Source organism: Lepidochelys olivacea (genome assembly GCF_965140295.1).
Source record: "Lepidochelys olivacea isolate rLepOli2 genome assembly, chromosome: 5".
Taxonomy (NCBI): domain Eukaryota; kingdom Metazoa; phylum Chordata; order Testudines; family Cheloniidae; genus Lepidochelys; species Lepidochelys olivacea.
Window position 1 is genome coordinate 76,266,092 of NC_140415.1, and position 12,840 is coordinate 76,278,931.

At 39.3% G+C, this 12,840-nt stretch overlaps 1 protein-coding gene and 1 long non-coding RNA gene across 2 annotated transcripts in view; one reads left to right on the forward strand and one right to left on the reverse strand.

The window, feature by feature from the left end:
• The window catches only part of DMXL1 (Dmx like 1), a 145,815-nt gene that overhangs the window by 36,006 nt on the left and 96,969 nt on the right, over positions 1 to 12,840 (forward strand). Inside the window, exons 6-8 of the mRNA XM_084629263.1 lie at positions 214 to 280; positions 5,148 to 5,323; positions 9,660 to 9,849. Coding sequence (XP_084485389.1) covers positions 214 to 280; positions 5,148 to 5,323; positions 9,660 to 9,849 — 433 coding nt within the window. The remainder of the gene's footprint in view (positions 1 to 213; positions 281 to 5,147; positions 5,324 to 9,659; positions 9,850 to 12,840) is intronic.
• The window catches only part of LOC311521130, a 127,026-nt gene that overhangs the window by 1,507 nt on the left and 112,679 nt on the right, over positions 1 to 12,840 (reverse strand). The gene's annotated exons all lie outside the window — the stretch shown is intronic.

A 12,840-nucleotide genomic window follows, 5' to 3' on the forward strand; every position in this document is an offset into this window, starting at 1 on the left:
GTGAGCTACAGCCCACTTCATTGGATACATTCTCAAATAAATTGGTTAGTCTCTAAGGTGCCACAAGTACTCCTTTTCTTTTTGTGAATACAGACTAACACGGCTGTTACTCTGAAACCTATGTATTCTATGCTTCTGAAAAAAATTAATCTTATTTATGTTGCTACATTTTTGAATTGTCAAATTAATGTTTTTTAATTCTTTATTTTACAGAACTGCTTCCCAGGTTTATCTAATGAAATTTTCACCAGATGGAGAATTCTTTGCTACTGCAGGAAAGGTAAATAATTTTATGACAGAATTATCTTTCTTTAGAAAGGTTATGAAGTAATGCAGACCTTGACTGCATCCATTTTTTGAAAAACAGGAGAAGTAATACTTGTTTTTTTCTTTTTTTATCATTCAGAATGTCAGTAGCTTCCAGAAATTCTTTTATGCCTGCTTTGAGTAATTGGGAGGGCTAAAATTCTTCCAACTTCTTCTTCTAGAAAAGCTATTTAATTCTCCTTACTCGGTTCTCAAAAGAGAATACAAAACTTAATGCTGTGGAATCAGGGAGAGGGAACTCAAGGTGGTCTGATGGGTGCACTGGAAAACTATTGTTTGTCCATGTTGTAGCCTGCAGTGTCTGTGGAGAGTGTGTACATAGGCTATCTAATGATGCTATTAATGCTATCGTTCTTATTCAAAGGGGATTTAAATACTGACATGACATCACAAGCAGGTCCTGTCAGAATGTTCTTGAATCCTGTCCAGAGCCATATTCTGAGAATTGATAATATTGGAAATTAGTTGCCCGAAATATGTTATAATGAAGATCATGTAGCATAAGGTTACTGATAAGTTTCTGAAATCAGGAAATGAAATAAGATTCCGATAGTAGTAATCTGCTATGTTGTGTATGCCTCGTATTGATCTGAGTGTTTTTTGGCTAGGTTGCAGTCTGGGGATAGCTGTGCATTTTGGAAAGGGCATAAAAAATAATCATCTACTGTACTAACCATGACTGTATGCTACTAAGCACATGATCTGTTATGGAATAAATAGCTACACACAAGTATACTGGAGGCAGAAACTTGCTCTAAGAATGGCCGTAATTCATCTAGTCAGACCACTGTTCTGCATACACAGGCAGAGAGGAACATGCTCATACTCTTGGAGGAGCCGTGCAGGATGACTAAAAAATTACTTTTGGGGCGGGGGGGAAATCTGATTTCTTTTATTTAAAATGGATTCTTAAAATTTCTGTTGAAAATAGAATATAGTACTATTTTCTTTTCAACAATATACCTGTTTAAAATGAAATCTGAACTTAATACAAAATATGTTAAGGTCTAAACTTCTTGTAATCTCTTAAAATGTTTAAAAAGAAATTATATCGAATCCATGAGCCTCTATCAAAAACTTTGTGTTAAAAGGTGCTTTTCTATATAAAGAAAGATGTTTTTCCCCTGATTTTAACTTCTGAGGTCAACCTTTATAAATGTGGCAAAATAGGTTATATGGTGTATTAAGAGCTTGATTCTGAGGGAGACCCAGAGACTGTGCTCCTGGGTGTAAAAGACTGGCAAAGTAACTTAGGAGACCCCTTTTAAAGAGCCTTAGGCAAGTCGGAGCTTAGGCATCAGTCACTTTCACTTAGGCACATTTGTAAATTTCCCCAGGCTGACTTGAAATAATGTTTAAATCACTGACTGCAGTTAATCACTCTGTGTAAGGAGATTTAATTGTAAATGTGAAATATCTTTTGATAAGAGAAGTTTTATGTATCCAAAATATTTAAGGTTGTTTTAATAAAATTTTATATGCTGTTTTGTGTTTGTTTAAATTCATTACCATCTTAATGCAACTTGACACACATCATGCGCACAATGTTAACTATCTAATAAGTAATATATTGTTCATCATTTACTAACATGCTAAAATGTATAATTAATAAGAATCTGAAAATATTAAGCTGTGTAATTGTTTAAACAAATGTATGTAGGTATAGTGTACCCTCCTAGGTAACAAAAAGATGAACCAAATCTAGTGTAAATGTTCTGTTTAGTTGTAAATCAGTATGTTTTAATGGTTATTTGTGCCAATGAGAATGCACCTTTCTTTTGAAAATAGCTGAAGTACAAATGGAAAATTAGATCAAAATCAGTGACTTAAATCAAGGATTTCCACTTGGTGATTTAAATCATCTTGATTTTAAAGCAGTCCACCCTGCAGCAGTGTCCTGCAAGGCATTTGCCACTTACTCTTTAGGAAAGGAAAATACTACAGCAGATGGTCTCTAGATTAGGGGGCAACCTATTAGCAACATATTTGAACAAAGTATTAGTGAAAGATTATTGCTTCATCCAGCAGGAAGTGAAGACATGTATAAATGTTTTGTTCACCTTTTGAGAGAGGCAAGGCAGATGAGGTAATACTTATTGGCCCAACTTCTGAAGGTACAGGCTTTTGAGCTATGCCAAGCTCTTCAAGTCTGAGGAAGGAAGGCGAGGGTTCAAGCTTTCCACCTTTATTGCCCTTTGATGGGGGTGGGGGGACGGCAAGGCTTTGGTCAAACTCAAAGGGTAAAAGGTTTTTTTGTCCTTGTTCTCTCTCCTTCGCCGCCGAAGCAGGGGTGGGCAAACTTTTTGGGCTGAGGGCCACATCTGGGTGGGGAAATTGTATGCAGGGCAGAGGGTTGGGTTATGGGAGGGAGTGCAGGGTGTATGAGGGGGCTCAGGGAAGGGGGTTGGTGTGGCAGGGTGTGGAGTGCAGGAGGGGGCTCAGGGAAGCGGTGCAGGAAGGTTGCGGACTGCAGGAGGGCACTCAGTGCAGGGGGTTGGGGTGCAGGAGGGCTGTGCGGGGTGCGACGGGGCTCAGGGCAGGGAATGGGGTGCAGGGTTAAGCAGGGGGCTCAGGGCAGGGAGTTGGGGTGTAGGAGGGGTGCGAGGTGCAGGCAGGGAGTTTTGGGGCGGGATGCAGGAAGGATTCAGGCTCTAGCTCGTCACCGCTTACCTAAAGCGGCTTCGGGGTAGCAGCGGCACGCACCCTGGCCCGCGCCGCTCTAGGAAGCAGCCAGCACCATGTCCCTGCACAGCCCCTGGGGGAGGGGGGACACAGGGCTCTGCGCGCTGCCCTTGCCACGCTCCAAGTACCTCCCCCAAAGCTCCCATAGGCCGCAGTTCCCCTTTCCCTGCCAATGGGAGCTGTGGGGGGTGTTGCCAGAGCATGGAGACCTCTGCTGCTCCCAGGGGCCCCCGGGACGTGGTGCCAGTTGCTTCGGAGGGTGGTGCAGGGCCTACGGCACCATAGGGGGCAATCCCACGGGCCATAGTTTGCCCACCCCTGCTCTGTAGGCATAGTTAGAGACAATCTGGAGAACTGGACAGTAGATGTGCCTAAACCTCTTCATTATTCTGAATGTCATAGGTGTTTGTGTAGTTTTCTCAAGTCAGTGGCCTGGATTCTCCTGTTTACACAGGTGTAAGTCAGAAATAACTCGGCTGAAGTTAATGGAATTGCACAAGTTGAAACCATGACAGAATACCTCTAGCAGCTTCTCCAGGATCTCCATGCTGTTAGGATGTTCAGACAACCAAGAGGAGGTGGGGACTTGACACTAGCAAGACTGACTAACTACACTATGACTACTCTGACTACACTATGACTTCAGTACAAGTTAGGTCACTATGGAGTGAGAGTCAGCCACCCTCTTGAGTGATGTAAGTTACACCACCTTAAGTGCCAGTGCTATGTCAGTGGGAGAACTTCTCTTGTTGGCATAGCTACCACCTCTTGTGGAGTTGGATGTATTATGCCTACAGGAGACCTCTCTCCTGTCAGCATTGAGTATCTTCACCAGATGTACTATAGAAGTGCAGCTGGACTGGGGTAGCGCTTCTAGTGTAGAGTAGCCCTAAAGGGGAATTCTGTCACCATCTAGGACAGAATCTAGGATTTCTGTAGCACCATTTGGTCTTTGAAAAGCTTTTTATATTGGGCAGACAAGGAAGGCCTGAAGCTTACTGAGTGACTTGAATTCACTGCCACCAGAGAAATGATACGCCTTGTAAAAAGCCTTGTCAGATGATACTCAAGGCTTTCAAATCTATCAACTCGATATCCTCTAGAATCTGTGGAAACTAGTTGAAAATTTTCAGCTGAAATTTCCCAAAGTGTGTGATGTAAATCATCTATTTGAATTTGTGAGCGAGAACTATTGATTTTTACATCACTCTTAATCTTATTTTACATTTGAACTTTTAATTTACCAACAAGATTAACTTTTAGTGGTTGGTATAACCGAGTACTTGACAGCTAGGAGAATACACTATGCTTATACACATTTATTTAAACAATATGTAAAATTTACATTTATATATACTCTGTATTTTTATATTATTATGTTAAAAAATGGTGAATGATGCACTTGTTTACTAGATCAACTTTTTATTTATAATTAGTGTTAGGCTGCATTTGGAGATTTGAATGCACAAAAAATGCACAAAATATCATTTAAAAACTTTGTTTATTAGTTAAATAAACCTTAAATGTGCTGGATATATAAGAATAAAAGTTATCAAAATGTTATATGTTTGAAATGGATTTAATAAATGGAAGAAGCACTGTTTGTAGTTAGTGAATTGAACTGGTTACCATTTCCTCCATATTTTAGAACTAGCAGATCAGATCCTCCCCCTTCATTTTTATTTGTAGATTGAAAGAGAGAGACAATTTTTTCTGCTTTTTCAACTCCCAGTTGGTGTCTCAACTTTTTATGAACATGTAATTGAACTAAACTAGTGGAATAAACCGAAAGGAAGAAAATACTCTCTGCACCTGCATAAGACTTTACTGCTGTCAAAAGCTAGTTTAGCACTTCAACAAAATCTGGTTCCAGGTGCTTAGCCAGTGACTTCTACTAGTTCAGTGGTTGGACTTTCTTTGAAACTTCAGTAGCAAATATACTGCTTGAATATTATCTTTTTTATTTAATTCAAATTATTTTAATAAGTTGTCATTTTAAAATTTAATTTAAAATTTAAATAGGTTTAACAGGATTTAATTCAAATATTCCTATTTAAATTAAAAAAAAACAAAACTTTTATTCACCCTGGAATTTCTACTAGGATAAACTTCCTTTTGTTTTCCTCCTTTCTGCTCAGGACGATTGTCTTATAAAAGTGTGGTATAATACCGATAGCTGGCGATCAGCAGTAACACCTCAAAGTTCAAGTCCACAAAAACAAGCACAAGATGTAGATTTTTCGTTTGTTTACTTGGCCCATCCTCGATCTGTAAATGGATTTTCATGGAGGAAGACAAGCAAATACATGCCACGGTCAGTAGCTTAATTGCTTGATATCTGTAAATTGTTGTTCGTTACCTGATAAACTTTCTTTCCAACATTTGTAGTAGGCTTCTTTTTTAAAACTACCCTTTGTTCTTCCCTGGAGACCTTGGTTTAAATCCAGTTTCTTGCTGTGCTAATTCAACAATACTAAATTGTGGCTGCTCTGCTGCTTCAGTATTTACCATGTGCTGCCTCACACACCTCATGTTTATTCATTCTGTTGAGGTTCTTATATGCCCTGTTTTCCACAGTTTGCGCACTTCCTGTGAGTAAAAAGTTGTTTCCTATTACCCTACCAGCAAAAGGCAAACTTGTATTATTATTTTTTAAGATGTGAAGGTGGGAAAGCTCTGGGTGGAGAGAGAGAGAGGTTTTGCATTTAGTTCTGGACAGGAATCACATCTTTTGGTTCAGACACTAATAAAGTTAGATCCCTACTTAAGTCTTAACAAGCAGACCTGGTGAATGTTCTGACTTCTGCAGTACAGTGTGTATCCAACAGTAGTTAAGCACTCTATCTTTTTGTGCATTATATTATAGCACCTCCTCTCTTTATGGTCTCCCAGAATCTGATTATAACAAAACTCTCGTTTGTGCATGGCTTCTTACTCATATGTGCAAATGCTGTTACCTCATTGTGGTGTGAAAGATCTCCACTGGTGCTCCATTTACTTGAGTATCCAGTACAAAATCAAAATCCTGTCCTAAAGACCCAACGTATCATGGTGACAGGCACGTTAGGATCTAAATAAAATGGTCATTCACACTGAACTCCAGTTTCCTTCTGTCTGTATCAGACAGTATGCGTTTTAATATACCTAAATGTAAATGGATACATTTAGGAACAAAGAATGTAGAATTACAGGCTGGGAGACTATCCTGGGAAGGAGTGACTCTAACTCTTTGAGGGTTGGGCTGAATAATTAGGGCCCTATGAAATATGTTTAGTTGTGAATTTTCTGATTTATTTTCTGATTTATTTTCTGAATTCCATCTTTATGGGTTTTTTTAATACAAATTGTTTGATACATTAACAACAATTAAGTAGCCTTACTATAAATACATAAAAATGTTCAGAATTGGATTGGGAAAAACTGATCGTACCAACAAAAAAAAAAACCATACAATTTAAACAGAACATCCTGCAGGTATACAGTATTACAGTAAAAGTAACACATTTTAAATCACTGTTTAAGGTAGCACTCTATAATATGACCGAACTGACATGGCTGAACAATAACACAAGAAGTCCACAGAGATGCGTGTACAGGGGACAGGGAGTGTGTGTCGGCACGCTGTGTCTCTAAGCAAAGCACTCATCAGCCTGAATGCTTGTTCAGATAGCAGCTGGCAGCAACCACTCCTGAGCCTGAGGCTGGTGCGTGGAGAAGCACTCCCCTATCCTCCACTCCAGCTCAGAAGAGACCGGGTACACCGGTAGGGTAGGAGGGACATCCTGACATCAGCCCACCTTCCCTCGGCTCTGCACAGCAGATCAGGAGGCTCCTGATCCACAGCAGCTTGACTCTCAAGTGCGGCTCCACATAGCACAGCCATGCAGCCTGCCGCGCCTGCTGCTGAAGTCTTCGTTCCGGGGAGAGCAGGATTCCACGTTAATGTTTTGATTCTGTCCGTGCTCTCGCAGATTTCATAGAGCCCTAGATAATCAGCTGAACATGATCTCCCAGTGTGACAATATGACCAAAAGAGCTAATGCGATCCTGGAATGCAGAAAGGGGGGAATCTCACATAGAAGTAGAGGTTATTTTACATCTATATTGGTCACATGCATGATCGTTGCTAGACTGTTTATTTTGTTCAGTTCTGGTGTCCCCAATTGAAGAAGGATGATGATAAATTGGAGAGGGTGCAGAGAAGAGCCACGCAAATTATAAAAGTGTTAGAAAACATGTTAGAAAACCAGTGAAGGTACAGTAAAGGGGTGAGTAGATTACAGTCTAAGTATCCACATTGGGAACAAATAGTTAATAATAAGCACTTTTTTTAGTAAAGTAAGGTACAACACAATCCAATGGCTGGAAGTTGAAACTAAATAAATTGAGGCTGGAAATAAGGTGTACATTTTTAATGGTGCGAGTAATTAACTATTGGAACAATTTACCAATGCTTATAGTGGATTCTCCATCACTGTCAATTTTTAAATCAAGAGCGGTTGATTTTTCTAAAACATATGCTCTCGGAATTATTTGGGAGAGGTCCTGTGGCCTGTGTTGTACAGGAAATTAGACTACATTATCATAATGCTCCTTTCTGGCCTTGGAATCTCTGATCGTCCTTTTTTGATTATCCCATGATAGGTCACTCTTTGTCCTGCAAATGGAATCCAGTCCAAGACACACTTTATACTTCTGCATAGATATGTCTGTCTAATTACTGAGTGAGCAGATTACTGTGCGGAGCAACACTTCCATCTTGGTTACATGATCTCTCCAAAGCATTCCTGGGATGCTTTTTAAATAACACTGATGGAATACTTTCAGCCTCCGGTTGTGTATTTCTACCATCTAACATGTTTCTAAGTTGTATAATCTCACTTTAGCATGTAGATTTATCTTCTTACTCCTCTTGATGTTTGGTAAATGAGGAAATGATCCATGGACTTTGCCGATTCTTGCCTTTACTACTTTAGTGAGCTGGCTATTAGCAGATACTGTACTTCCAAGGTAAACGAAGTCATTGGCTCTCTTGTACTCTTGCTCATCTATCACATGTCCACCGGTGTTGGCATCATTTTCTTTGTCAGTATAGGCTTGGTATTCTGCATACTGATATAAAGTCCCACTCTAGCACCTTCTGCTTTTATGCTCACAAATAGTCTCTTCATTCCATCCAAACTGGTCTCCAATATGACTATATTATCTGCAAAATATAAGTCTTGCAGCTTCTCCTGCCCAAACAATACGAGTGACTTCAGCAGCAGCTATTGCCCTTCTCATCATAAAATCTGTGACCATGCAGAAAAGTTGCAGGGATGGTAAGCGGCCCTGCCTTATGCCAGGAACAGTCTTAAACCATTCTGTGTCTACAGTATCTGTTAATTTAATAAATGCTTTGTATGACAAGTCTGTGGGCTGTAACAGGACAATCTGTGCTGTCCTCTGCTAATTGGCTTTCTTTGAATCCCCTCTCTCTAAGTCAGTTATCAGTGAGTGCAACTGCAGCAGTCTAAGGCCCTTCACAACGGTGCCCTCCTTACTTATTCTGTATGTTATGTTGCCCTCCACTTCTGTGCTCTATGAATGCCAGCCTTGACTGCCCACTTGAATTCCACATACATAGTGTACCACCTCTTATATAGTGAATGTCCTCCATAAAACTACTACCTTGGCAGTCGTCAAATTGATCCTCAGAATTCATCTTTACTATCATGGCTACAGGAATTTGCCATCTGATAATTTTTAAGTTGATTGTGTGTGTACACAAAACAATACCTATTACCAACTAGCAACTCTAGCAACTCTCACATGGAATCACAAAATTATGCCCACAAACTAGATGTATAACCAGAACATGTTCCTGCATCATTTGTTACATCCCCTTTTAGTGTGTTGTCTTAAACTACATGGTAAGCTTGTCTGGGAAGGGAACTTGAACGTCTATATAGTTTTTATAGTGCCTAGCACAGTAGAGTTCTGATCTTGATTGGGATTTCTTGATGCTTATTATAATGCAAATCATGTCTAGAGGAATAAGCTTGGAGGCGGTCACAAATAACTTATTATAGTTCTGCCCATTGTATAATCATGCTGTATGGTTTTGACCATATTTTTGCACAACTTACCTATGTCCAAATTTCCATATCTGTAAAATGAGGAAACCTATCTACCTACCTAGCTTACAAGAGAATGCTGAGGATTATTAATATTTGTAGAATGCTTCCAAGAAGAAAACCTTATAAAATATTGGCTATCAATATACAGTTCACTTTTTCTATCCAAATGGCTAGTTTTTTATGCTGGAACCAAAGAGCCAATATTGCATAGTTACATAACTGCAAGTTTGAAGTGGCGGAAAGCACATAACAGTGCTGTATTCATGACCGTTCACTAAACTTCTAATATTTAAAATAGTTGCATGATTATGTCCATTTCAGGTTCCAAAGTTTCACCTGTTTTCTGGGGGTATTTGTCAGGTTAATTAAAGAACTTGGTTTTGTAATTTTTTTTAATATGCTACCTAAGTCATAGTGTCATGCATAATTCTGGAAATTTATAGTTATGTTCTTACCCACATAAAATAATGAAAGGTTTTGGATGCTCAGAATATAACTAGTTTCTTCAACCTGCCTAAAACTTTCTTTCAGTGGTGTTGTATGCAATGTACTGCTGACTTGCTGCAAGGATAATGTATGCCGTCTCTGGGCAGAGACTTTATTACCCAATGATAGTTTATCATGCGCTGGTGGATACAACCATTGGACTGAACCAGTGAACTTAACCAATAACTTCAAAAGAAATGCTTCTAGTAAGGAACGAATGCAAAATGCTTTAGAGGTGAGAACTGTTGGACAGTACTTGTCTGCTTGCAAACCACATCTTTTTTGTATTTATTAAAAAAAATATTTGCTGAATAGATTCTGAGAATAATTCGTTTTATAATTTCTTTGGAAAGCATGTTTAAAAAACAGATAGGGTTGAGTGTAACTTTTAGAGTTAGTTTCTGATGTGAATGTTTAAAATGAAGTAAAACTTATTTTCTTGAACGATCTGTAGTATTCTCTTAAAGTTAATTGTTTCAGCTAACATGCCTTCCAGTATGCATGTTAGCTTTGAAAATGAGCTATATAAAGAAAAATCCAATAGTTGCAGATAAAGTTCGGCATCTCTGAGGGTATTAGTCACATAAATGTACTCAATATATTGAGTAAAGACATTTAAAATACAGAAGAAGTTTGAGTACTCTTGAAATCTCTGTGTGTCAATTGTGCTAGAACATGTCAGTCCAGGTCACAATTCTTTGCACAACAGCCCTCCTTAGACATCTTAGGGCAAAGGGGACGACAGTGGCTTGAGAGTGTCACTGTCCCTTTTGTCTTAAGGCCAGAACCCTCTCCTTGAGGTCATGAGATAACACCAGGATGAATGATTGGGAAGATAAAGGCTATTGCTGCACTTAATCCATAAGTTATTGGAATGGCGAGATACAAAGTAAAATAGTACCCCACCATGTCCCTATATAGTGTAGCAGGAAAAGGTTGAAATATTCCCCTCATTCTCCATCTGCCAGTGCTCATGTTCTGAGCACTGAGGTAGAGTACTCCATAATTTTTAGTTTAATGTGGGAAATATGGTGTATGATAGAGAGCGTTTAGGGTGTAGATGCAATGGAACCCCAGTTAGGATGGTGCTTTGAAGTACCTGTGATAGGGGTTCTCTGGCTACCTCAGGAGTTGTGGAATGTTCTCTTGCCTCTTTGATAAATAAATGATGGTATTGTGGGGAGAAGGTTATATTTTTCCCTCTCTTGCTACCTTGCTTGAGGTTTAGGACAAACTGCTTTCTGTAAGGCCTTATGTATTTGTGGAGAATGGCCCTGCCTGCCTGCCTCCTTCAGATGAAAAAGTGCTGAGTGAAAAAGTGCTGAGGTACTTTTGAATACTTGTGGAGAGAAGTTAAGGACACCCAGCTCCTACACAAACTTAGTGGTAGGATTAGATGGATGGTCTTTATGTCTCTCAGATGACGAGCATAAAGCAGAGGATATGGTGTGGGTGATGGTCTGAGTGGGAAAGTTTGAAGTTTCAGATTCTGTGGAACAGAATCTTATAATGAAACTCTAGCAGGTTGATCCACTGCCAGTGCCTGCAGACGAGCTTTGCAGGATCTGTATAACCCCAACAGAGAAGAAACTTACTAAAACCACATTATTACCACATGCTAAAGCGGCAGTTTTACCAAATCTAGAATCGTTGACCATAACATAGAAATGGAATCTAGAAGACTGCACAGTGCAAGCCCAGAGAAGAAAAACTATTCAACCAGTGTTGGTAACCAGTGTAACAAACAGAGACATAGTTTCTGCCCATTTCAGTCTACTCATATGTTCTAAGTCAAAGGGAATGCAAGAGACAAGACGTTGTTTTCTCATTTTAAAAAAGTGAGGAAAAAAATGGGAGAATGTTATGTAACAGCCTACACCACAAAATTAGGAATGAACAAGAATGACAAATTGAGAAGGGATAAAACCCCAACATACAGGGTAGTCAAAATCTGGGTAGATTGAGCCGAACTGACAGATATCTGAGGTTTGTCTTTACATTTTTACACTATCAATGCTTGTACAGTTTTTCATGCCAGTGGGGTATTAAATTGTGACAACACTAAGGTGAATAGTACATAGGAAAGTTTGACTTCAGCAATATCATATAGGTGACCATGTCACCTCATGAAAATTTGAATCTATCTTGACTAAAGTTTTTCGGGGGGTGGGGGGGAGTAAGGCAAGTGATTACAACATCTAAGCAAATACTTTGCCTCAGTGTTTAATGAGGAACTTGAGGACAGTGGCAGCATGGTTAATGGAAACTAAGATATGGAAGAAGAAATGACCACCTCCAAGGTGGAAGCCAAGCTCAGTGGTACCCTGTGGGCGGGCCTGGATGATCTCCTTTCAAGAATATTAAAGGAACTGGCACATGAAATAGTAAGCCCAATGGCACAGATTTTTAACTAATCTGTAAACTTGGGGATTGTATCCTGTGACTGGAAAATTACAAATATAGCACATATGTTTAAGAAAAGGGCGGGGGGTAAGGAGGGAAGTGATCCAGGAAACTACAGTCCTGTTAGTTTGACCTCAGTTGTACACAAGGACTTAGAACAAATTTTGAAAGAGCGTAGTTAAGGGCATAGTGGTAGGTGGTAATTGGGATAAAATAGAACATGGTTTTACAAAAGGTAGATTGTGCCAGATCAACTTGATCTTCCTTTGGAAAATCTGTTATCTCATACAAAGGAAATCCAGTAAATGCAATCTATCTGGATTTCAGAAAGGGCATTCTATACAGTTCCACTGGGAATTTTAGTTAAATTGGAGAGCTGGAGATGAATATGAGAATTGAAAGGTGGATAAGGAACAAGTTAAAATGGAGACTGTCATGCTGGAGGGAGACTACTAGTGAAGTTCCTCAGGGATGGGCTTGGGACCAATCTTATTTAACATTTTCATTAATGACCTTGGCACAAAAAATTGGAGTGTGTTAATAAAATTTGCAAATGACACAAAGTTAGGAGATATTGCCAATATAGAAGAAGACAGAAATACTATACAAGAACATCTGGATGACCTTGAAAACTCTTTAAATAGAAATGGAATGAAATAGTGCAAAGGCCAGGTACTTAGGGATTATCAACAAGAATTTTTGTTATAAGCTGTGGAGTTACCAGTTGGAAGCCACAGAGGAAGAGAAAGATCAGGATGACTGTGAGCCACCAATATGATGCAGCTGTGGGGAGGGAAAAAAAAAAGGCTAATGCAATTGTAGA